The 25,921-nt window shown below is 44.7% G+C and overlaps 1 protein-coding gene across 1 annotated transcript in view; it reads left to right on the forward strand.

Annotated features, from left to right (window-relative positions):
• Positions 1-25,921, forward strand: part of GABRR2 (gamma-aminobutyric acid type A receptor rho2 subunit) — a 67,134-nt gene that overhangs the window by 20,107 nt on the left and 21,106 nt on the right. The window contains exons 3-4 of the mRNA XM_029595422.1: positions 681-748; positions 1,941-2,164. Of these exons, the coding sequence (XP_029451282.1) occupies positions 681-748; positions 1,941-2,164 (292 nt within the window). The remainder of the gene's footprint in view (positions 1-680; positions 749-1,940; positions 2,165-25,921) is intronic.

Here is a 25,921-nt window from a genome sequence, read left to right on the forward strand (position 1 = left end):
CCACATGATGTATGTAAGGGCTCCTCCCTATAGTTACCTGTATATCTAATGTTTTATGTAAGGGCTTTGCCTAAAAGTTATTGTTCATTGTGAACCGATGCGATGTGTGAACGGACATCGGTATAGAAGAAACTTTAAATAAATAAATAAATAACATTTTAACAGGATCATTCATCAAAATGCATTAGGGCCCTAATGCCCACGATAACGCCATAATGCATGCGTTATTTTTCACATCGCAAGATGCACATGCAAATTTTAACGAGGGGTGTTGAACATCGTGACCCATAGCGTAACGCACGTTTTAACGCTGGAAATAGCTCCACCTTTGTTCCTGGCGTTATGCTGTGCGATATGCCCGAACCTGGATTTGCAATATTTATCGCAAATCCTGTTTTGGGCAGGAGAGGGAGGAGGGAGAGCAAGCCTCTAGGATGGCACACATATTAGTGAACTAATGCCTCAGAAATGTCTTCTTAAAAAAAAAAACCCAAGTGGCATGGCCTGCATGTCCATCTGTAAGGTGTATTCAGAGGCACAAAATCGCTATACGTACTGTCAGGGAAAATTCAGAAGGAGAAGCTGTGAAGTCATTGGCTGAAAATGCTTTGGAAAACTCTGTTTACGTTCACAGGTTTCAGATGGTATTAAAACAGATATATCTAACTCCCGTATTATAGGTCCTGCAATTCCTGTTGGAGTGGATGTCCAGCTTGAGAGTTTGGATAGTATTTCTGAGGTCGATATGGTAAGTAACATTCCTTTTACCTTGATTAATCTTAGTCAACGAAGTTTGTGCACTGTATGTGGAATTCAAGTTCAATTTTTATTTTCTCCTGGTCTCCACTCTCAAAGCATTATCTGTGATATTTATTGTTTTTCCTCTTTCCCCCTTCCCACCCCAAATACACTTCCCTGGGTCGTCCAGTAACTTCCAAGTGTCCAACCGTTTAGCCCTCGCGTCCAAGTGTCCAACTGTTTAGCCCTCGCCTTTTACTGGAATCCTCACTATTTTAATATTTCCCGCGTGCTGCATTTTGCTCTGGATTCTCCCGCGTATTCCACCCCTGCGCTCTGCTAGAGTCTCCAGCACGAGGATCACCTGACGTTCAATCTAGTGTACCTGAGACGCCAGAAAAATTCCTGAAAGATTCCAGTTCGGTTGTGAAAAAGCATTGTGAGAAATGTATAAGACAGTGTGCTGTTATTTTTCCTCTCCTTGTTTTTCTCTTCCCTCTGTTGCCTCCTTTTCCAGCGAATCTCATTGCTTTATCCTCCCACGTCCCTTCCCGAAGAAACACTGGGTACTGTAGGACGTGGTGGAGGTAGCTCAGTATGCTTCCTTGAGAGGCAGTAATTAATGAATGACGTCATAGTGATTTTGCTAGGGGGTGCTGAGCTCCCGCAAATGTCTTCTCTCAGCTGAGGTGTTGGTGAGATGCAGGTTCCAGGAACACTTTCAGCATTTTTTAAAAGGGAAATCGTGGTTTATAAATATGAGTTATTTGAAGGAGTTGCCCTCAGCAGAGGAAAGCTCATGTCAAAGAGCACCAGTTCTTCAACTCAGTGTAGATGAGCGGAAGATTGAGGGATCTCTTAGCTGCTGGCTACTAGATTAAGGGTTCAAATCCTGCTTCGCCCATTAACGCTCCCCGTGACCTTGGGTAAGTCACTTGGTCCCCCATCGCCTCAGGTACAAACTTAGGGGGTCGTTTACTAAGTTTGCATGTTAATAAATACATGAATAAAACTCTCTGGACTTTTTGCAAGCACAGGAATTTGAATTCTGATGCCGTGACTAAATTTCAGTACCGACCTGTCAAAACGACGTGAGCCATTGCAGAAACGAACCCAGTCAAAGAAAGCATGGCCACCGATCCCCATTTACTCGGCTTGAATGTTGCCCACTTCTTACAGGCACTTTATTTTCCAAAACCCAGGACTTCACAATGACCCTGTACTTGAGGCATTACTGGAAGGACGAACGCCTCTCTTTCCCCAGCAACGCCAATAAAAGCATGACGTTTGATGGCAGACTGGTGAAGAAGATATGGGTTCCGGACGTCTTCTTCGTTCACTCCAAGAGATCTTTTATTCATGACACCACCACGGACAACATCATGCTGCGAGTGTATCCAGACGGCCAGGTCCTTTACAGTATGAGGTAAGAGTCGTCCGCCGGGCGGTTCACATTCGTCTACGTTTCGCTGGGGAAGTTCCTGCTTTGATCCAGGGACACGGGGTGGCTGCTGAAGCTGGCGGTGCGCCAGAAAATCTGCCACCGCCCGTAGGACTGAGAGTCTCTCTTTTTGCCCTGTGTGTTTGTCTTCATTAGATTGTAAGCTTTACTGAGCAGGGACTGCCTCTCCTGTGTGCTTTGCGTGGTGCTGCGTGCGTCGAGCAGTGCTAGTCAAGTGATAAGTGGTGGTAGTAGGTAATGTCCCCTTTTCAACACAAAATTATAACAATTTAAGCAGCTGGTAAACAGAAGGAAAGATGACTTGAAACCCAAGATGAATGCCACCTTAAAGGGGTTGGCCCTGAGCAGGGGAAAGGTTATGTCAAAGGGCACCCCTCCCCCAGCTCTTCAACTCAGTGCAGATGGGGAAGACTGAGGGATCTCTTAGCCGCTGGCTACTGGGCTGAGGGTTCAAATCCTGCTCCCACCATTGAAAGTCCTTGTGAGCTTTGGGCAAGTCACTTTGCCTCAGGCACAAGCTCCATTTGCTCATGCACAAGCATAGGGGATCATTTACTAAGCTGCATTAGGGCTTTACTGCATAGTGAAGCAGATCTAAAGTTATCCGGCTAACCCAGCTGGTTATAGCTGAAAATCGGCTCAGTTAGCCGGATAACTTTATCCGGCTAACCCCCGAAACACCCCAGAACACCTTTTTTATCCGGCTAGATAATGATTTACCCGGCTAAAATCTAGCCAGATAAGGGGCTGAATATACAAAACCTTGCCATTTAGATGGATAATTTTAAGTTATCTCTAACTCTCCCAACTTAGGGGTAGATTTTCAGACGAGCGCTCCAGGCGCAAACAAAAGTACGCTGGATTTTAGTAGATACGCGCGTAGTCGCACGTATCGGCTAAAATCCTGGATCGGCGCGCGCAAGGCTATCGATTTCGTATAGCCTGCGCGCGCCGAGCCGCGCAGCCTACCCCCGTTCCCTCCTAGGCCGCTCCGAAATCGGAGCGGCCTAGAAGGGAACTTTCCTTTGCCCTCCCCTCACCTTCCCCTCCCTTCCCCTACCTAACCCACCCGCCCGGCCCTGTCTAAACCCCCATCCTACCTTTGTCGGGGGATTTACGCCTCCCAGAGGGAGGCGTAAATCCCCGCGCGCCAGCGGGCCTCCTGCGCGCCGGGCCGCGACCTGGGGGCGGGTACGGAGGGCGCGGCCACGCCCCCGGGCCGTAACCACGCCCCCGTACCCGCCCCCAAAACACTGCCGACACGCCCCCGCAACGCCGCGCGCTCCGGCCCCGCCCCCGACACGCCTCCCGACACGCCCACTCCGAAAACCCCGGGACTTACGCGAGTCCCAGGGTTCTGCGCGCGCCGGTGAGCCTATGTAAAATAGGCTCACCGGCACGCAGGGCCCTGCTCGCGTAAATCCGCCCGGTTTTGGGCGGATTTACGCGAGCAGGGCTCTGAAAATCCGCCCCTTACTTTTTAGACTTCTGAGACTTCTGACATTAGTATAGAGACATTTCAAGGTGTGTTTTTATTTCTATATACAACTTTCTAGCAGTTAACAGGGATAATTTAGCATCTTTTAACTCAATCTCTTCTTTACTTACTTTGCTTTTTTAGACCCTCTCTGTCGAGATGCTCTAACTCCTCTGTTTCTTTAGTAGTCTTCGACTATTTCACCCTCTGAATTATGTGCTGCTGAGCAACTGTTTTTCCCCCTTGTCCTAGTTCAAGAAGCTGCTCTATCTCCTTTTTAAAGGTTAGTGTCAGCAGCCTGGTCCCACTCTGGTTAAGATGGAGCCCATCCTTTTGGAACAGGTCTCTCCCTTCCCCAAAATGTCGCCCAATTCCTAACAAACTAAAGCCCTCTTCCCTGCACTTGCGCATTGAGGCTCTGGTGCTTCGCCTGCCTCTGGGGTCCTGCGCATGGAACAGAAAGCATTTCGGAGAATGGTACCCTGGAGGGTCTGGATTTCAACTTGCTACCTAAGAGCCTAAATTTGGCTTCCAGAACCTCCCTCTCACACCTTCCTATGTTGTTGGTACCCACATGTATTTCAACAGCTGGCTCCTCCCTAGCACTGTCTAAAATCCTATATAGGTGATGCATGAGGTCTGCCACCTTCACGCCAGGCAGGCAAGTAACAAGTGGTCATCACATCCACCAGCAAACAGCTATCTACATTCCTAATAATCAAATCACCAGCTAACTCTTTCCTCCTGGGCACTAGCCTTTGGAGACCCATCCTTGGTGTGAGAGGCTAATGCATCACCTGGAGAGCAGGTCCTAGCTATAGGATTACTTCCTGCTGCACCAAGGTGATGATCTCTGTCTAGGTGGCTTTGCTCCTCCAAAGTAGCACAGGGACTGCCAGATTGGAGGTAGACTTCTCTACTATGATGCTGAAGATCTCCTTTATATACCTCTGTCTGTCTCAACTGCTCCAGGTCTGCCACTCTAGTCTCCAGAGACTGGAAATCGTTCTCTGAGAGCCAGGAATTCTTTGCATTGGGCATATACCTACAACCTCTCACGAACTGATAAATAATCATTCATGTGGCACTCAGTGCAAAAGACTGGGAGGCCCCCATCTCGCTGCTGGACCGCTGCCTGCATCTTTATATTGTTGAGTTCTTAGTTAATTTAAGTCAGTAAGGGAGTAGAGATGAACAAATTAAAATGTTTTCAGTTTATGTGGTGTATTTAATGTTCGTTTGGCAATGATCTGCAAGGGGACAATAATTAATCTGTTGATAAGGGCTGGGTTACTCCCTTGTTTTAGATTAATCCCTAATTGATTTTTGGTGTGAAAATGTGCTCTTATATGGGATAACAGTCAATAAAACAAAGACTGTTTCTTTTAGTCAGGCACACACAATTAAAAATTAACTACCTTTCCTCTTTAATTAAGGGAGAAACACTGTGGATCCCTAAAGGCTAGAGGTGGAAATGAAGAAAAAGGTGGATGGGGGTAACCTGCATGGAGCGGCAGCTGTTACCCCTAACAAAAGGCATGGGGATTGCTACCCGTAACCAATTAGCTTTCATGATTTTGACGCAACTGCAACATCGCTTTCCGCTTCGATGGCAGGGGGATAAAGTCAGGGCCCTGGCTTTCATGGTACAGGGTACTGGTACACAGACATTAGGGAAAAAATGAAGGACTGCTTCTGAGCAAGTCCAAAAGTGGCATCGTTGGAATTGTCAAGAAGGCTGCTCACCCTGTAAAAATGTTGATAGCAGGAATTGGGTTTCACAGTGCTTGGTTTTGATTGTTAATATTACTTCCCTTAACAAAAGGCTTCGGGGTAACGTGCACGGCGCGGCAATTAATACAATAAGAAACTTGCTGGGTAGAGTGGATGGACCATTTGGTCTTTTTATGCCATCAATACTATGTTACGATGTCACACAAACGAAAGATTAATTTACCTACAATTTCACCTCTCTCCCAAACTTTTAAGTCCCAAAATTACCCAGCAAAGCAAATCGCCAATCCTTATCAATCACCAGAAATCTTCTGCTCTCAGTTCTCCCTCAGTGCATAAGTACTATCACTGAATACTCTAAGGCTCATATTTAAACCTCCCCCCCACACACACACTCTCCAGCATACACACACACACACAGAAGGGGAAAGCACTAGATGAAAGCCTTTTCCTATGTGGGATTTTTTCAACCTGGCAGTGTCATAAGAACATAAGATTTGCCATTCTGGGTCAGACTAATGGTTCATCAAGCCCAGTATCCTGTTTTCAACAGTGGCCAAGCACAAGTACTTGGCAAGATCCCAAAGTTCAATAGATTCCATGATGCTTATCCCAGGGACTATTGACTTTTCTTCCAGGAAATTGTCCAAATCCTTTTTTAAACTCAGCTACACTAACAGCTTTCATCACATCCTCTGACAACAAATTCCAGAGTTAAATTATGAATTGAGTAAAAAAATATTTTCTCCTCTTTGTCTTAAATGTATTACATAGTAACTTTATTGTGTGTACCCTAGTCTTTGTAATTTTTGAAAGAGTAAACAACTGATTTGTGTTTTCCTCGTTCCACTCCACTCATTATTTTATAGACCTCTATCATATCTCCCCTCAGCCCTCTCTTCTCCAAGCTGAAGAGCCTTAACCTCTTTAGCCTTTCTTTATAGGGGAATTGTTCCATCCCCTTTATCATTATGGTTGGCCTTCTCTGTACCTCCTCTAATTCTGCTATATCTTTCTTGAGATGTGGTGACCAGAATTGCACATATTACTCAAGATGTGGTCGTATCATGGAGTGATATAGAGTCATTATGATATTCTCTGTTTTATTCTCCATTCCGTTCCTAATAATTCCTAGCATTTTTTTTTAATTTACTGTTTATTGAAAAAATTGGCATATGCAAAATACATCAATGACAAGTCAATCCGTGCAATACAGAAAACTGAAGAGAGGTGATCACTATGTAGACATAATAAATGTTCAAGGAAATAGATAACTCAGAGACCCCTCTGAGGATCCTACAGAAAATATTAATAAACACCCACACAAATTCTCAATCCAGCATAACATATTGCTGACAGCGGATTGATATTTCAAACAACATTTGGTTTACCCCCAAACCTACCTCCCTTCCCTCCTCCCTTAACATCACTCCCCTCTCATCCCATTCCCATCACCCTCAGGAGCAAAACCCACTCAAGCAATTACTCAGCACTTGAAGATCCACTATCCAAAATCCCACTATCCTAAATCTATGGGTGATCGCCAAGACATAAAAGAGCTCCTGGTAGCTTCAAACCTCGGAATGTCATCATGTAAGTATGCCGTCAGTTTATATATAGTAAAAAACCGAGACAGACTTTCTCCAAATGTAATTTCTGTGGAACCTCAATTTTTCTCTACCAGGTGGCAAGTTCACAATGTGCCCCTACAATAATATGTCAGATAAGGCACTGTAATATGTGTTTATATCAACAAGGCCCATGGAGATCAGAAGTAATTTAGGGAATTTTGGCCCTCTAATACTGGTTATTTCAGCCACAAGCTCTAATACCATATCCCAATATCTCGAAACCTTAAGGCAGGTCCACCATATGTAGAAGAAACTACCACAATCCCCACAATTGCGCCAACAAAAAGCAGAGTTCCCCATATACATTTTAGCTAATTTAGCCAGAGAAAGTTACCACCTGACAATAATTTATAACTGTTTTCCAAAATCAAAGAAGATACAGAGCTTTTCTCTGTCAACTGGTACCACATATTCCACTCAGCATCTTCTAGTGTTTCAGAAAAATCATTCTCCCAAAGCAGCACATTTTGGTTTAAGATCAAGATCCCCAAGAAGTAAATTATAGAGTTTGGAAATCATCTTTTCCAATTTATCCTCTCTAGAGCAGAGCACTTCAAACATAGACTTGCTGCTGCAAAGATCCGCAGCAATCCTCTTGGACCCGACAAAAGAGGCTAATTGCAAATAGGGAAACCTGTCTTTCTCCTCTAAGGGGAAAGACAGGCACAGAGCGTTAAAAGGAATGATGGACCCAGAGCCCCATACATGCTCCAGTCCCTCAATACCTAATCCCACCCAGTCAGCTGCTGCAGCCAATGATTCCTCTGGTGGAAAATCTTTAGTATACAGGAAAGATGTAGCATGAGTATGATACCTACGCCAAGTTCTCAAGGAGTGTGAAGTAAAAGGAGAGCCCCTACTACAGTCCATCTCTGTTTTCCCTGACCTCCACACATATATGTCTAATGATGGCAGCCCAAATATATCTTGCTCCAAATCTATCCAAACCTTACTCTTGCTTCTGTAGTGCCATTCCCAGATCATTTTTAACTGTGCGGCAGCATAATAAAATTCCAAGTTTGGGACTCCCAACCCACCCTGGGTTTAGGTCTATACAATTCCGTTCTCGCCATCCTGGTTGGTCATCTCTTCCAAATGAAGCTCAACAATACTTTCTGCTAATTTTAAGTACCCGTGAGGAGACAGCCATTGGCAATGTTTGAAAAAAATAGCATAGGCACGACAGAACATTAATCTTAATAACAGAAATTCTTCCAAACCAAGATAGAAAGAGACAATCCCATCTCTCCAAATCCTGAAGAATCTCTTTAAACAGGGGAATATAATTTAAGTCGAACAACATCGACAGATCTGACCCCAGATGGATTCCCAGGTATTTAACATATCTTGTTGCCTATTTAAAGGGGAACAACTGAAGTAATCGCTTAGCCAGAGCTCCATCTAAAGATAGATTTAAAATATTGGATTTGTCTTCATTTACGTTAAACCCCAACACAGATCCATTATGTCCCCAAGAAGAGCTAAAAGAGATTTTTCAGGATTAGTCAAAGTAAACAACAGATCATCAACAAATAAAGTCATTTTATATGACTTCCCTGCCACAAGTACCCCTTTGATGAACTCAGAACTCCTGACTTTGTCCGCAAAAGGTTCTAGAGATAACGCAAACAAAAGAGGAGATAGCGGGCAGCCCTGTCGGGAGCTTTTGCCCACTCCAAACAACTCCAAATACCTCCCATTTAACCTAACACAGGCTTTCGGGTGATCATAAAGTGCTCTGAGCCAAGTCAAAAAGGAAGACCTGAACCCAAACTTATTGAGGACCTGGAAAAGATAAGCCCATAAGAACATAAGAAATTGCCATGCTGGGTCAGACCAAGGGTCCATCAAGCCCAGCATCCTGTTTCCAACAGAGGCCAAAACCAGGCCACAAGAACCTGGCAATTACCCAAACACTAAGAAGATCCCATGCTACTGATGCAATTAATAGCAGTGGCTATTCCCTAAGTAAAATTGATTAATAGCCATTAATGGACTTCTCCTCCAAGAACTTATCCAAACCTTTTTTGAACCCAGCTACACTAACTGCACTAACCACATCCTCTGGCAACAAATTCCAGAGCTTTATTGTGCGTTGAGTGAAAAAGAATTTTCTCCGATTAGTCTTAAATGTGCTACTTGCTAACTTCATGGAATGCCCCCTAGTCCTTCTATTATTCGAAAGTGAAAATAACCAAGTCACATCTACTCATTCAAGACCTCTCATGATCTTAAAGACCTCTATCATATCCCCCCTCAGCCGTCTCTTCTCCAAGCTGAACAGCCCTAATCTCTTCAGCCTTTCCTCATAGGGAAGCTGTTCCATCCCCTTTATCTTTCACAGCATCTACCGCCAAAAGAGCTGCTGGAATATCATGATGTTGAATCCACCAACTAAGATTCAGTACCCGCTGCACATTATCCATGGCTAGCCTACCAGGTACAAAGCCTGGCTGATCCCCATGGTTAAGTACAGGAGCAATAAACCGAAAACAAGTAGCTATTACCTTCACTAAAATATTTAGATCCAAGTTTATAAGGGAAATGGGTCTATATGAACCACAAAATGTAGGATCCCACACACATTTTTCCCTGCCTGCCACATTTGCCTCCATCGCCAGATGGCTCCCCTCTCTAAGGAAGTTAAACATAGAAGCCAGGGGTTTCACAATAGCTGACTTACAAACTTTATAAAATTTGGCAGATTAACCATCAAGGCCAGATACCTTGCCCAAATTTAAATCTGATATGACAGTGAAAATCTCTTCCTCCTTATAGAAGCATTTAGGAGATTCCTAGCTTTATCCAGCAGATAATGTAAAGATACAGAAGTAAGATAATTCTCGATTTCTGAATAAAGAATATCTGATGCATATAATTCTCCATAAAATTGGGCAAATCGATCAGAGATCGCTTACTATTATAAATCATATTTCTCTCTTTATCCTTAATTTTAAGGATCTGATTTTGCATGGATTGGGATTTAAGACGCCTAACCAAGAGACCGTCGGCCTTATTACCAAATTCAAAAAATCATTGTTTTACTCTCAACATTTGAGATGCAATCTCTGCCAAATCCAAAACCTGCAGCTCTTGTCGTGCCACATCTAGCGCAGACTTAGTATGTGCTTCCCTGCAACGTTTATGTTGTACTTCCAGCTTACCTATGTGTAGCATCAGTTGCAGCCTCTGTTCTGATTTTTGTCTTTTAAGAAAAGATGCTCATGAAATTAGCTTCCCCCTAATCACAGCTTTCATGCCCTCCCACAAGGTCACTGGGCTAACATCCCCCATATCATTGAATAGGAAATAATCTTCAGTATCCTTTATAAGAACCACATTGAACTCCTTGTTGGAGAGAAAGGATTCATTTAATTTCCAAAAGCTGTCACCTGTCTGCAATCACCCAACCTGCAACTCTACCCAAATCAATGCGTGATTGGACCAAGTGATATGTCCAATCCCAGTAAAGTGCACTCCTCCCACCAACATTTTATCCAGCAAAAAATAATCAATACGGGAATAGGAGTCATGGGGCGACGAGTAGAAATTTCTTAAAGAGGGGTTCCTCAGCCTCCAAATATCTTGCAAACCCACATATTGATCAAATTCTTTAGATATTGTTGCTGCAGGCGAGAAGCACCCCCAGAGTCAGATGAGTTGTCTCAAAAAGGGTAATGAGTTAAATTGAAATCCCCCCTAACAAAATGTGACCTTCTGTCCAACCATGAAAAGTGTCAGTGAGGTTCTGTAAAAAGACTCCCTGTGAGAATTCGGAGCATATAAGTTCACCAGAGTAAGCAGTTCCCCATTAATTAAAACCTTTAAAATAAAAAAAACCTGCCATTGACATCTCGAAGCACAGATTTCACATCTACAATTAAATTGTGAGCTAGCAGAATCTCCACTCCGCAATATTTATTATCTTTGGTCGCTGGAGCAAAAAATTGATAGGGATATTTTTTTGAACCCATTAAATGAAGAAATATGGCTTCTAGGTGCATTTCTTGGCAGAAAATCACATTGGCCCCTAGACCTTCTGCCTCCTTAAATAATGATTTCCATTTAATAGGAGAGTTGAGACCCTTAGTATTTAAAGACATAATCTTAAGTGTCGCCATCGTAAAAATAGTAAAAAAGGACCTCGAAATAGCCACCCCCAAACTTCTCCTCCTCTTCCCTAAGCAACCAAGCAAGCACACCCACAAATGTAGCCTGATGATCAAGGGCCCTAAAAATACAAAAAGCTCCTAAACCCTGAAGAATACCCAACCCCAATCCCTCCCACCCACTCCCTCCAAACCTATACTAAACTTCATCCCCATGAGATGCAACTTTCCCCTGGGAGGAATGGCACCACCAGACATGGCATCAGCTCCCAAAACCCATCTCATATCTGAAAAGCTTAAACTGAAAACAGCACATCCCAGATATCACCTTTGCTGCGAGAAGCCCTCACCCAACCGCCAAAAAGATAGAATGTACCTGCCCCAATAAGAGAAAAGAAAAAACTCATAGTATAGGGTGCAGTATGAACTCCAAGACGGGCACAAGATAAGTCCCTTGATAAGAATGTTCATCCAACAGTCGCCATTCCAGGTGACAAGTTTGTGTCTGGATGCCTTCTGAGACACTGACTGACCCTTGGACCCTCTGCCATTTAGGCCGATCATTTTTCTTTTCCAGGCAAACCCCAAAAGACTCAGATAGCTCTCCCACTGGAACAGATCTACCAGCCTTGTGTAAAGAATCCGCTGCAACCTCCACTGTCTTCACTTTATCTGAATTACCTTTGATAGTAAACTGAAGACCAAAAGGAAATGTCCATAGGTAACAAATGTCCTCATGCTTCAGTATAGTAATAATGTCCTGAAAGGCTCTCCGCTTGCAAATGGTAATCAGGGAGAGATCTTGGAAAATATTCACCTGATGATATTGCCATGTAATTTGGCCTTTTTTCCTGGCCATCATGGCCACCTTCTCCTTTAATGTGAAATCATGGAAGCAAATTACAATGTCACGGGGAAGATTACCTCTGGGCTCACCAAGAGCTCTGTGTGCTTTCTGTTCAGGATCTGTTGCAAGGAGTTGCAATCTGTTCGGAATCTGAAGTTATATGAGTGTTTAGGGTGGATCCTTGAACCAGTGGCAGATGACCACGCCCCCGGGGGGTGATCCTGAGAGGGACCACCGGTCAGGCTCAGAGTTAGGAGACAAACACACACTAGTTCTTTATTTAGACAATATATGAACCACCAGAGATGGCAGTAGTGAGGTGGTAAGCCCGGCTGGGCTGTAGTCCCTCAGATACTGGAACAGCGATCCCTGGAGGCTGAGCTGAGAGAAACTGAGATATCGTGAGTAGGCAGGGTATGCAGATGGTAACACTCACACAATGTCCCAATGAAGCCCAGGAGCTGGAAAGTATAGGCCCTCGAGGAGCGGGTACCTGGTTCCAGGGAAAGCTCAGAGAGAATGATGGTAACTCACTGATGTAGCTGATAGTTGGTAGTGAAGACTTCCAGGCAGAAGAGCAAGTCTGGGATAAGGGCCCTCGAGGAGCAAGTACCGGCTCCAGACTGTCACCTGAAAAACAAAGGAGAAAGCGAGGCCTTCGAGGAGTGGGTACCTCTGGTAAATCCGAGGAGGCAGAGTTGCTTAGAGAGACAAAGCGAGTCCGTTGTCCTTCCTTGCTAACTCGATCTGTTAGCAAATACTGAGACCTTAAATATCTGTTGCGGGTGACTTCATCCTCGGGGGACACCCCGAGGTTCGCGCCATTGCCGGTACTTCAGTCGGGGCCGCACCGCGCGCGCCCCTAGGCCTTCAGGAACATGGCAGATAGCAGCATCGAGCCAGTCCGGGAACGCCCGAGGACTTGCAGCAGAAGAACGCCGCGGCAGCCAATCTTCCTGCGGTAGGAGATGGAGGCGCCAGAGAGGTAAGGAGGGCGGAGAGAGGGCATCGGGCACCGACGGACACAACATTTTCTCAAGCTTGATATCAGGCAAAGGCGCAACCACATCTTCTGAATCCAGTACAGATACTCATCACTACCTGGAAACAGTCTTTGAATGCAGGCAGCTCAGGAACTCCACAAAAGCACATATTAGACCTCCTGGACCTGTTCTCTAGGTCCTCCATAGGGTCTTCCAGTTCTGACAGCTTCAGCTGCCTGACACAGCTTCAGCTGCCTGCTCTTCTGCCTGCGACTCCACCTCTTCCACACATTTCCCTAAGTCTGCGACTTCACTCTGCAGCTCAAAAAACATGTTTCCAAACTCAGTTTCAATAAGTGCCATGTCCTGGCGTATTTCAGAGAACCAGCGACAGAAATCCACCTGCAAAGGTATCCCCTCCTCTGTTTCTTCAGTATAGATCGCATCTTCTGCCGCATCAGACTTGCGTACAGTGGCAGCCATGTCTTCCTCCTTGCTGCAGCCAAGGGCCTGAGATGCTTGCCAGCTCGCGAAGGAGAACTTCTTTAAATCAGGTTTTTTCTGTAGTTAGGATATTTCTGCACTCAAGCTCATCCGCACACGTACCGGCACAGCATAGGCAGGGTAATTCAGCGTCGGGATGACAGCTGATTGTAAAGTCGGGTCAAGAACTCTGCTATTAGGCCGCCATCTCTGGAGATGATGTCACTTCATCCCCTAATTCCTAGCATTTTATTTGCTTTCTTGGCCACCTCTGCTGCACACTGAGCAGAGGATTTCAACATATTATCCACGATGATGCCTAGATCCTTTTCCTGGGCAGTGACTCCAAATGTAAAACTTTGCATTATGTAGCTATAATTTGGGTTGCTCTTCTCTATGTGCATCACTTTGCACTTGTCCACATTAAATATCATCTGCCATTTGGATGCTCTGTCTCTTAATCCTGCCAGGCTGTCTTGTAATTTCTCACTATCCTCTTGTGATTGAACAATTTTGAATAATTTTCTATCATCAGTGTCTTCTTTTTTCCTCTGGGCTTCCAACTCTTTTGGAACTAGGGTTGGGAAGTGGTGCGATGAGTCTTCATTCACAACTACCTGGGAAATTATCAGCCAGGCAGATGTGAGGATCACCACTTCTTATTTCTTGGAATGAGCAATAGAGAATGGATCTTCCCATTAGGATCTGCTGGGTACTTCTGCGGGACTGGATCGGCCTCAGGATGCTATGCTCAATGGACTATTAATCTGACCCAGCATGGCACTTATGTTCTTATGAATGTTTCCTTATTGTATATCCCCTCTACTTTAGTTCAGGCATTACTGCACAGTCCTTGGCTGAGGTCAAGCACTAGGTTCTGCATACACATAGCTCTCGTTTTTACAACCGACTTTCACTAAGCTATGGATTCTTTTCAAGGCTAATGAAGGTGATATTAGACCAGATGTACTACTGAACCTGGGCAACCTTCTTTGCAAGTCTGCAGCACCTCTCATCTTGCAGCCATCACTGAGCAATTATTTTCAATGACTTGCTTTTCTCTTCATTAGCTGTCAAAATCTATCCAGCATTGTTCCCATCCATTCCATCTCTCACTAGGTCCATGTGAAGGGTATATAGAGAACCCCAGAACACCTTAGAGAACTAGGACCAGCTATTTGGCTGGGTCTGCTTTAAATATCCAGAGTGGGAATCCAGGCCATAGGGTGTTTCCCAGGGAAGAGGAATAAAAGCCCAGAATTCAAGAAGGAGCAAACTAGCCCAGGAACTATGCCAGAGTCCCGTACATTTGAATGCTTGACTTTTGATGTAACACTGCTGAGATAAGCAAGCTTTTTGCTGTCTTTCTGTTTATGTGAAGAATAAAAGTACTTTTCTATTGAAAGCCAGAGTCCCAGCTGTGGTTTTTTTATTTGGTACAACTTCCTAAAGCAAGACTGCTCCATGCTTTAACATATAGCATTGGGATTTACTGGTCTAAACCCAGCACAGACCAGGAACCCATGTTTTCCAAAAAATCGTTTTTTCCTTCTGGCCCAGCTGCAGCAGCAGCAGCACCAATAGTCAAATCCTTCGGGCTAAAGGGCCTAATCATATCCAATTAAAGAGGAAATATTAAGTTAGTCAGAGACGGACAGGTTAGGGGTGTGTGGGGGGAGGGGGTGGCGGGTGTTTGGAGAGAAAAAGAAGGAAAAAAAAGTTTCTGTCTCTTTTTCATGCTTTCTTTAAACAGTTACAAACCTTTAAGTACAGAGAGGTTCTGGCTATAGCCCAAATATTTCAAGCTAGCATGGAGAAATTACTCCAGACCCTCACAGAAGGTCAACAGCTGCTACAAAGCATTTTGTGAGGCCAGTGGGCCTAGTAGCAAGTCCTGCAAGAGCAACTGGATAAACAGATGGCCTTGACATAAATAGTGCAAGCTACCCCAGTCTGGCCTAATCATCTAGTTCCCATGATATTTAAGATAACTCCAGAAGAAGAACCAGATATTTTTTCTAGTACATTTTGAACAAACCACCCAGTTAGCAGGATGGCCATAGTCCACTTGAACCACCTACCTGTGCATTTTGTTGACAGGCAACAGCCAAGTTACCTTCCAGGTTGCAAATCCAGATGGAAGAGCCACCTACACAGAGATTAAAGCTGCTATCCTTGTACATGTACCCCAGAAGTGTACAGACAATCGTTTTGGTGGAAAGCCCTCTGGCCAGGAGAATCTCTTCTATTGACTGAAGGAGGCAGGATGGAAGTGGCTACAACCTGAAGGGAAGACTGGCACAGAAGTGGCCAACTTAATTCTTCTGGAGCAGTTTTTAGTTGGCAGGCACCCCTTTATGCAGCAGTGGGTATTCCAGCATTCAAAACTTACCCTTGAAATCGCCATAGAGTCGCTGATGCCTTCTACCAAGCCTAGTCAATGCTGGAGTACACCAGATACAAAAAAGACATTCACTACTGGATCCCATCGTCCATAGTCAGGGAAGAAGGTGTCTGCCACAGACCCCAGAGAAGGACTGGCCTTGAGACTTAAATCCAGCGTCATGCTTCCATTGTGGAGAGCGAGGTCACTTTGCCAGTGAATGTCCCTGGGCTAAGAAGAAGTTATTGGGGTCAACTTAATGATTACCCACCTTTGTAACTCTGATACTCTTTGCCTGGAACTTAGTACTTTTGTGGTCCCAGTTGAGCTGGATGCGGTCCCTATGCAGACCATAGTCAGTTCGGGGAGTGTAAAGACCCTCATTTAGAAGGAGCTAGGTAAGCAAACCTAGATTAACTATGAACATATTGTGACTAGGGATGTGAATCGTTTATCTGACGATTGAAAATATCGTTCAATATCGTCAGATATCGTCAGATATCGGGGGGTCCCTGATAGCGATAGGAAACCCCACGATTAATTTAGTGGGTTTTCTTATCATTATGGGGGGGCGGGAAGAAAGGACACAACCTAAAAACAGAACCTGACCCTTTAAAATGAGTTTGTTAGTATCCCCTCATCCTCCAGACCCCCCCCCCCCAAAAAAAATGTTTACCTGGTGGTCCAGCGGGGGTCCCGGGGGCTATCGGTGCCATTGGTCGGCCCCTGTCACATGGTAGGTGCACTGGATGGCCCGCACCATTTTTAAAGATGGCGCCGGCAGTCCATTGCTCCTACCCTGTGACAGGGACCGGCCAATGGCACGGATACCCTGTCACATGCTAAGGGCAAAGGGCCATCGGCGCCATTTTGTTTACTGGCAGCCTACGGCCCAAGCACGGGAGAATGCTCCCGGGACCCCCTCTGGACCACCAGGTATTTAAAAAATTTTTGGGAGGGGGTGCGGTGGGTAGGGGGATACTAACAAAATCATTTTAAAGAGTCGGCTGTATTTTTTGGTTATCGGCTCGGGCGCAGCCGATAAAAAAAAAACCCGATCGGACTGCAAGATAAAGATTTCACGATGTGAATCCGAACCGGAATCCGAACCGATACCAGTTCCAATTCACATCTCTAATTGTGACTTTAATATACATTCATGGAGACCAACGGCAGTCTCGATGAAGACACCTGCTGGACAAGCCAGCCTTGAAGTGGGAGCATTTCTGTGACTGTCATCTTGTCATCCTAGGACAAAATTTCCCAAACTTTGTGGGTCCAGCTTAAGGCTGGGTCAACTGACTGTATATGAAGAAGATTTGTTTCTGGAAATCTTCCCTCAGTTGAGCCCAGACTTGTATGAGAGGGCTATCATGACACCCAAATCCCAATGGCAAAGCCATCAATAGAAGGCTAGATATTCCAGGTGTTGCGTCGGAGGTGGACCCTTGGGCTGAGGTGGAGTGAGGCTGAGCTTTTATACGCTGAAGATTCTGATGTCAGCATCCGGGTCTGTGGCCAGGTTCCCGCTGTGGGCCCTTTACAAGAACTAATGATGCGCGCGCCTAGGAAGGGGCGTGGCGCTGATGGCGGCGTCTCTCTGTAACCGTCTCTTTTTAGTCAGTAAGGAGGTCCAGACAACTGATCCGTAAAGATAGACTTTTATTGCCAGCAAGATGCAGCTAAGACAAAGGCTCAGTACAACTGCATGCCCCTCCCCTCCAGGAGCAGACTCTTATGCACTTTACAGTTCTTATCTTTTACACATGCGTTCTAAGCATTGCTGAGCAAGCATATTCCGGCTGAAGGGGCTACTGACCCCCTCCCTAGACACCCTGGAACTTTCGTGAAACTTCTCCCATGTTCTGCAGGAGAGGCTGCTGGGACTTGCAGTTCTGGAAAGGAATTCGCGAGTCTGCAGTAATACAGCCCATCACATAATACATCCATTGTTCTAATCTAGGTTACAGCAGTGAAAGCTTATCAGAGAATAAGAACAGCGAAGCCAAAAAAATGAAAATGTGCAATGTGCTGACAGAGAGTTTCTCAATGTCCTAATTACAGCTGTATTGCAGACTGTAAGTAAACCCGTCATGAAGCAGGGAATTCTGGTACATGAAGTCCTTTGTCAGGTTGAAGCGTTCAGACCCCTTCATTCCCCCCTTTGATACTTATCATTCTTTATGAAAAGTATCACACCATCACAACGCAACTGTGGAGCTGAAAGAAACAGAAACAAGAAAAATTAGCAATTTGAGTTCTCAGGGGGCCCTAATTTCCCAAACAGTCCGATGGTTTCTTCACGGGTTTGAGACGGATGGGCCCTAATGGCTCCACCCCCCTTTGTAGCCCGAACTTGTCATGTATGGGAAGATGGCCCAGGATAAAACATGAGGATGGTTAAACAGGTTCTATAGGCTCAGAGGAATACATGTACAGTGACAGGAGCTGCGTTGCTATTTTGCGTTCAGCAATGTCCTTCATCACCTGACGAAGGCGGTTTGAGCAAGAAAGGAATAATTCAGGATCCTAAAAGACAAAACAGAATTAAACTGGCTGGGATAACAAACAATCTCTTAAATCCACCGATCATGGAAAACCAACCACGGAATCCATTGGTCCAGTCCCAAGCACTATTCCACTGCTGGACAGGGACGTGTGCCATCTTGACCATGCGATCAGTGATGTCTTGGATAACCTTGTTTTGGTCATCTACCTGTAAACAACAATTGGAGAGGTTAAATGTTCCACAAACCCTCCTTCCTGGGCCAGAGGATAATCTAAAACCAATCTATTCTGGTACACTGCAGTCATAATTTTGGTATTTTGTTTTGCCCAGAGTTTAAGAGCGAAAGCAGTCGTTGGTGATGAGCTCCAGGACTGCCTGAAGCCTGATGATTCGATGCAATTAATACTGCTTGGAAGGGTTCCCGAGTTGCCCCTTTTTGCTGCTTCATCTGCTCTCTGATTTCCTTGACAATAGGGTTTTATTTCCTGGTGTGTGCTTTGCAATGCATTACAGCCACCTTGCGAGGTAGCCAAACTGCGTCTAGTAATTCACGTACTTCTGATGCATTGTTCAATTGTTTTCCCTCTATAATGCTCCATGCACTTGAATTGTAAGAAAGGCATATTTAGAGTCTGTATAGATATTTACAGTTTGTCCTTCTGCCAACTGCAGAGCTCGAGTAAGGGCAATTAGTTCAGCTTTTTGTGCAGACGTTCCTGGGGGAAGAGGTTGAGCCTCAATGATTTCATCTTCGGATACAACAGCATATCCAGCAGAACGTATCTCATGAATGATTTGGCTGCTCCCATCAGTGAATAAAGTCCAAGCTCCTTGCCAGGGTTGATCCCTCAGGTCTGGTCTACTGGAATGTATTGTAGTCATGACTTCTTCACAGTCATGGGCAACTGGTTCAGGTGCCGGCATAAGAGTGGCCGGGTTCAAGTTTTTGCTGTCCTGTATTTGAATTTCAGGTGTTTCACACAGTAAGGCTTAATACTTGACGAGACGTGAATTAGTCATCCATTTTGGTCCATGAGTCTCTAGTAATCCGTGAATGGTGTGGGGAGTCGTTACGTTCAAGGTTTGTCCAAAAGTTAATTTGACTGCTTCTGGAATTAGTAAGCATGCAGCCGCAATGCTTCGAAGACAACCTGGCCATCCTTTTGCAACATTGTCCATTCCTTTTGACAGATATGCAACAGGTCGTTCCCATGAGCCTAAGGTTTGAGTCAATACCCCTATGGCCATGCCTTTTTTCTCGTCGACGAATAGATGGAATGGTTTCATCACATCTGGCAATCCTAAGGCAGGTGGTTCAATTAAGGCTTCTTTTAGTTGACGTAAGCTTGCCAGTTCGTTTCCTTCCCATTGGAAGGGTTGAGATTCTGCCTCTTTACCCCGCAGCTTGTCGTACAGGGGTTGGGCAATAACTGCATAGTTAGCAATCCACAGCCTACAGTATCCTGCAGCTCCAAGGAACGCTCGGAGCTCTTTCTTGCAAGTGGGTACAGGTTGATCTCTTATAGAACTGGTGCGAGAAACTCCCAGACAACGGGTTCCTCCACGTATTTGGAAGCCTAAATACTCTACTTCCAATTCACAGATTTGCGCTTTCTTTTTACTTGCACGATACCCTTTTGAGTACAACGTCTTTAGCAGCTGAAGAGTGGATACCGCACATTCGAGGTACGTCTCTCGAAACAACAGAAGGTCATCCACGTATTGTATGACTGGCCCATACTTTACTTGATACATCTTTAAGTCTTTTGCCAGTTGCTCACCGAACAGCGTAGGTGAGTGCCTAAACCCTTGAGGCAACCGAGTCCATGTGTACTGCTGCTTTACTCCAGTATCTGCATCTTCCCATGTGAAAGCAAAAATCTTTTGACATTCCTCCACCACCGGGACGGAGAAGAAGGCATCTTTGAGATCAATGACACTGTACCACTTGGATGCAGGGGAAACTTGAGCCAAGATTGAGTATGGATTTGGTACGAGGGCTACTAGATCTGCTACTTGACTATTCACTTTTCTTAAGTCTTGTACTGGTCGATAGTCATTTGATCCAGGCTTCTTTACTGGCAACAAAGGGGTGTTCCAAGCAGATCGGATTCGCCGGAGAATGCCCAAATCATACAATCTTTGCAGGTGTATCTGAATTCCTTGTCTGGCCATATACAGAATGGGGTATTGAGATTGATTTATCACCTGTGCATTCTGTTTCATCTCGATCCAAATAGGGGTAGCGTTGATGGCTATTCCTCCTGGGTTTTGTTCAGACCATACTTGGGGTACACTATCCATCAGTTGTCTTCGTTTTTGTTGAGGGGGGTGTTGTTTTCATATCGATGTTCGATGGTTCGTTCGACTATGGGAAGATGTAGTCTCCATTCTTCTTGGAGGGGACAGATGAGTATCACTGGATGGTCCCCGAAGGAGGCTTTAACTTCCCCTCTTGGTTGAAATCTCAATGTGGTCTGAGGCTTACACAGCAGGTTCCATCCGATAAGGGATACCATGGTCCCGCCTACTTGTATAGTTCATTCTTTCTGCAGAGGGGCAGTGAGTACCTGACCTGAGGCACCCACTACAGAAACAGTCTCTTTCGTCGGGGGGGGGGCCGATTGGTGCAGTCATGACAGATCGTTGGCCTCTGAGTCCAACAGGCCCCTGATTTTTGTTGTGTTACCTCGTGGATCTCCACCAGAGGGTCAGTGGGGATTCTTCCCTCCCGGTCTCTTCAGGCTGTATGCTCCTTGTCGCCTCCCCCGCCATCTGCCAGTGGGGGTTGTCCGATCTCCTTCCTCCTCGGCCCCTTTGTGTCGGTGCAGGTCCATTTTTGTCGTTAGTATTCACTGCAGGGCTCCCGTATTTCTTTTGCCATTCTTCACAGTCTCTCTTCCAATGGCCTTCATTTTTGCAGTATGCACACTGATTCTTTCCCAAAGGGGGTCTTGTTCCCCCTCCTCTTCGCGGTCTGCCATTGTCTTGGCTCCTTCCCGTCCGCGTGTCCTCGAGAGCTGCGGCTAACAGTCACTTTCTCCTTCATGTCTCTACTTGCTTCTCTCTTTTCTCTTCCACTTCTCTATTTCCACATACCTGGTCTGCTATAGCTTTTAACTGGCTGAGGCTCATGCCCTCAAAGCCTTCGGCCTTCTGCAGCTTCTTTCGGATGTCGGGTCTCTATTATTAAGTTCCTGGTTGCAGGGACGGGCCCTTTTCTTCTCTTCCTGATCCCTGTTCCAATACACCTCAAAATACGATGAAAAGATCACAGTCCATCTGGAAATTGAATAGGTGACCTGCGCCTGGAGGCAAATCAGTTCTGACGAGGCTGAGAAGCTGCAAAACATTGCTTCCTTCTTACTTGTAAGTTTGGCATTGGGTTAATTCAATAAAGTCAACCTGGATCTGCAGGCTTTAGGTGTGCAGGAGTGATGATCAAACCCTTGGAAGCCTTGTACCAATTACATTGCAAACACTAAGAACATATGGTAATAGCCAGAGCCCAGCCCCCACCAGTGGTAAAAGACCATAATTGCAATATATATATATATGTGTGTGTGTGGTATTTGCTCTTGTTCCTAATCTTGCATAGTGGCCCCTTCTCTTGCCCACAACTTCCAATAATCCTTATCTTGCGCCTGCCACTGAATCAAAATTTTTAATATTAAGTCTTTGTTTTCTCCGTTTTTTTTTTTTTTTTTTTTTTACAAACGGCATCCTGTAATTCCCACAGTCAGCGCTGCACATGCTTGGCTGTCTTATCTTGCCAGTTCCTTAAAACAGGGAGTAGCTCTGCATATTTAACTACTGCTAGCCAAAGAAGCAACAAGAAAAACTTTAACAAAGAACCCATTCTTAATCATTTCTCTAAATTTCCCAGAGACAGCTTCAAAATAAACTGCGTCAGCAAAAGAGAGTTCATACTTTATCATGCGTTCCAATGTAACTTTTAAATAACAGATAATATATAGGAGACAAGTAAGAACAATAATTAACATGGTATTAGAGAATAGAAAGATGAGCATAGGGAGGACACTGGGATAGAAGATATAAGAAAACTGAAAGCTTCTGATTAACAACGCCAGCATTGAAACGCACAGCCATATTGAATGCACTACGCACTGGCTCAACGTCTTTTTTTTTTTTTTTCTCTGGCTCGATTCCCTCCTCTCTCCTGTAATTATCTCTGCCGTTAACCCTTAACTGCCATCAAGTTCTAAACTTCAACACCAGTAAATGCATTCTCCAGTAATCAAATCAGTATTTTAACTTAACACTGTAAATTAATTTGTTGTATAGTAGTCTTGTGCAGCATCTGTAAACCAAAATCTCTCCTTATTAGGGTTTAAAACAATTAAAAACAAAAAATCCCTGGTACATGTGCTTGCAATTCACAGATAGCAGTTACATACATTACAATCCTTAATTAATAATGGGGACTTCCAGTTCCCCATTTTGTGCGCCTGAGCCACCATTACGAGGGCGGCTCCCTCCCCTAACTTCTTTGCCCATGACGGAGGATTCTCAATGACTGCAATCCAAGCAGTTATGTACGGTATATCTTCAGGGCAACCCGGATTCCCTTCTTCACTTACTATTTTCTGGACCCTCGTGGCCGTTTGGAAATCGAAAGTTCCTACCGGAGGCCAATTTACACACAAACTGGGCCACCTATGGGTACATCGTTGAATCATTCCGGGTTTAGTACATTTATGTCTATCGAACACTTCCCTATAGTGTTCCGTCATGACTTTTAATGGAGTTGAATAGCCCCCTCCCATTAGGATAGAATCACAGACAAAGGAGGGAAGGGAAGACGGATAGGTAAGGGGTCCGTATCCGTCAGACACAAAAGGGTCACAATCGCCCCGACTAGGACGCGGTCAGCCCGGCCTAGAACTGCGAGGCCATTCACTCTCTCTCACACAACAAGAAACCTATTCCCACTATCGTATGCGTTACTTCTTTTTCCTCTTTTTATGCGCGTGGCTTTCGGAATGCAATTCCTACCAAACCACCGCTTGGGGTGTGATCAAAGCCCCCTCGGTCCCCTCACGGATGGACCGGTTATTTGCTACTCTTTTAGCTATTCTTCACTTTTCCCATCATTCCCATAATACTCGCCTGCAGGGTTCTTCCGATCGTCACGAAAGCCTTCTTCCCAGATCACCAGCCCAAAGGTCTCCGTTGGAAAAAAAATCAGCAGAACTAGGGGTCACGATTTAAAACTCCAGGGAGGAGGGGAGACGCCCACAAGATGGCCGCCTGAACAGACGCGTCTGTGAGAAGCTCCCGAAGTTTTGTCTTCAAACTGTTTTTCCTCAGTAACGTTATGCCCCATACTAAAAGAAAAGCGAGGGTACGGGGGACAGAGATGACATCTACCCCATTGGAGCCAAGTCAACCCCGCATCGGGAGTTTTTTCGCGGCGGTCTTGCCTGGAACACCCGGAGAGCAAGTCGCTGTGGGAGCGGATACGGAGCGTGATCTGCTCTCCCTGACTCCTGAAACATCTCTTAGCCCCGGGTCTCCGCGTAAACCGGCACCACCAGGATTCGTGGATGAGAGAGGAATGTTGGAAGCTGTAGCCCCCCAGGAGTGGGAAGAAACAGCTGGACGAGAGATACCACCGGAAGGTCGAGGAAATCTAGAGCAAACGGCAAAGGTACAGCCCCAGAGGGGTAATGGCGTCCTGGGACTGGAAAGTGCTGTTAGGCTGTGTAATCCGAGCCTGGATATTGGTGCCGGGGATATAGTGGGTGGAGGAGACGAGAGGAAAGATTTAACTAAGACTGAGAGAGTTATAATTCCTCCAACAGAAATTTCCTTAACAATGATTTGGAACGCTTTGCAAGCACTGGAAAAAGCAGTTGTGGGTCTCACTAAAGAAATTCGGGAAGTCAAAAACCAAGTAACAAAAAATGCAATTGAGCTTACACAACAAGAAGTGAGAATACAAACAATGGACGGACGTATAAAGGAAGTGGAAAAAATACAACTAAACTTAATTCAGAGTGAATCAATTGCTAATAAGAGGCTTGAGAATATAGAAAATTCCTTGAGATCCCACAATCTGAGATTTCTGAATTTCCCGGTTTTGAAAAATATTTCTCCACTTGATTTGTTTAGACTTTATACAACTCAAATTTTGAAAATGCCTGAAGAGGTGAAACCTGTAGTAACGAAAGCATATTACCTACCAACAGCGGATTCTAATTGTGGAAATATAGATGAACATTTATTACCTGATGTTACCACTTTACTTGAATCCTCACAAGAGATGATTGTGACCCAGAGGAGAACTTTACTGATTTCTTTTGCGTTTCTTATGGATAAAAATAATGTTTCTAAATATTTTTTTAGAAATAGTCAAGAAAAATTCTTTGGTCATAAATTGTGGTGTTTTCCTGATATTGTTAAAGCGACCCAAACTAGGCGTAAACTTTTCATTGATATGAGAGCTGAAGCGATTCAAAAAGGGGCTCAATTTAAACTGCATTTCCCGTGCAAATGTTATATTGTTTACCAGGAACAGAAATATATTTTCCTAGAACCCTCCCAGCTTAGGGATTTCTTGGCTTCTCGCCCCTAAGAATGTCTCACTATAAAGTGGAAACTGAAATAGGCAAGAGCTCTATCAGGCTGTTAATTTTCATGTTGTAATAGATTACCTCAAAATCGCTCCTTATAAGAGGTGTCTCTGTATTTCCTTTATTATTTAAAATACAAATTTGTATGTTGCCTTATAAGATGTGAAGATTATTGTGTTTCCATTTGTATTTTATAATTTTCAAACAAGTATTGACTTGGATGTATATTAAAATGAGAAATTAAAAATTAAAAAAAAACAACAAACTCCAGGGAGGAAGACTCAGAACCAATGTCAGGAAGTATTTCTTCACAGAGAGGGTGGTGGATGCCTGGAATGCCCTTCCGGAGGAAGTGGTGAAGACCAGAACTGTGAATGACTTCAAAGGGGCATGGGATAAACACCTTGGATCCATAAAGTCTAGAGGATGTGAATGAAGAGTGGGTGGCTCGCGGGAATGATGGCTACTACCTGGAGATAATACCCTTATTCAATAAACATACACACAGTTAATGCGACTCCAACATTGCTCTAAGCTTCAACAGCAAGAGGAAATGTGGAAAAAAGGATTTGCATTCACAAAAAAGCAGGGAGTAGCTTGCTTTACGGCGGTTACTACCCCAAACCAAATAAGCCTGATACTTCACTTTCAATGCATATCAAGCATAGCTCTCTGCTTCAACAGCAGGGGAGAAAGACTGATACTTCATGCATATCCAGCGTAGCTCTCTGCTTCAACAGCAGGGGAGAAAGACTGATACTTTACTTTCAATGCATATCCAGCGTAGCTCTCTGCTTCAACAGCAGGGGAGAAAGACTGATACTTTACTTTCAGTGCATATCAAGCATAGCTCTCTGCTTCAAAGACAGGGGAGAAAGTCTGATACTTCACGCATATCCAGCATAGCTCTCTGCTTCAACGGCAGGGGAGAAAGACTGATACTTCACTTTCAATGCATATCCAGCATAG

Source organism: Rhinatrema bivittatum, chromosome 3, assembly GCF_901001135.1.
Source record: "Rhinatrema bivittatum chromosome 3, aRhiBiv1.1, whole genome shotgun sequence".
NCBI lineage: Eukaryota > Metazoa > Chordata > Amphibia > Gymnophiona > Rhinatrematidae > Rhinatrema > Rhinatrema bivittatum.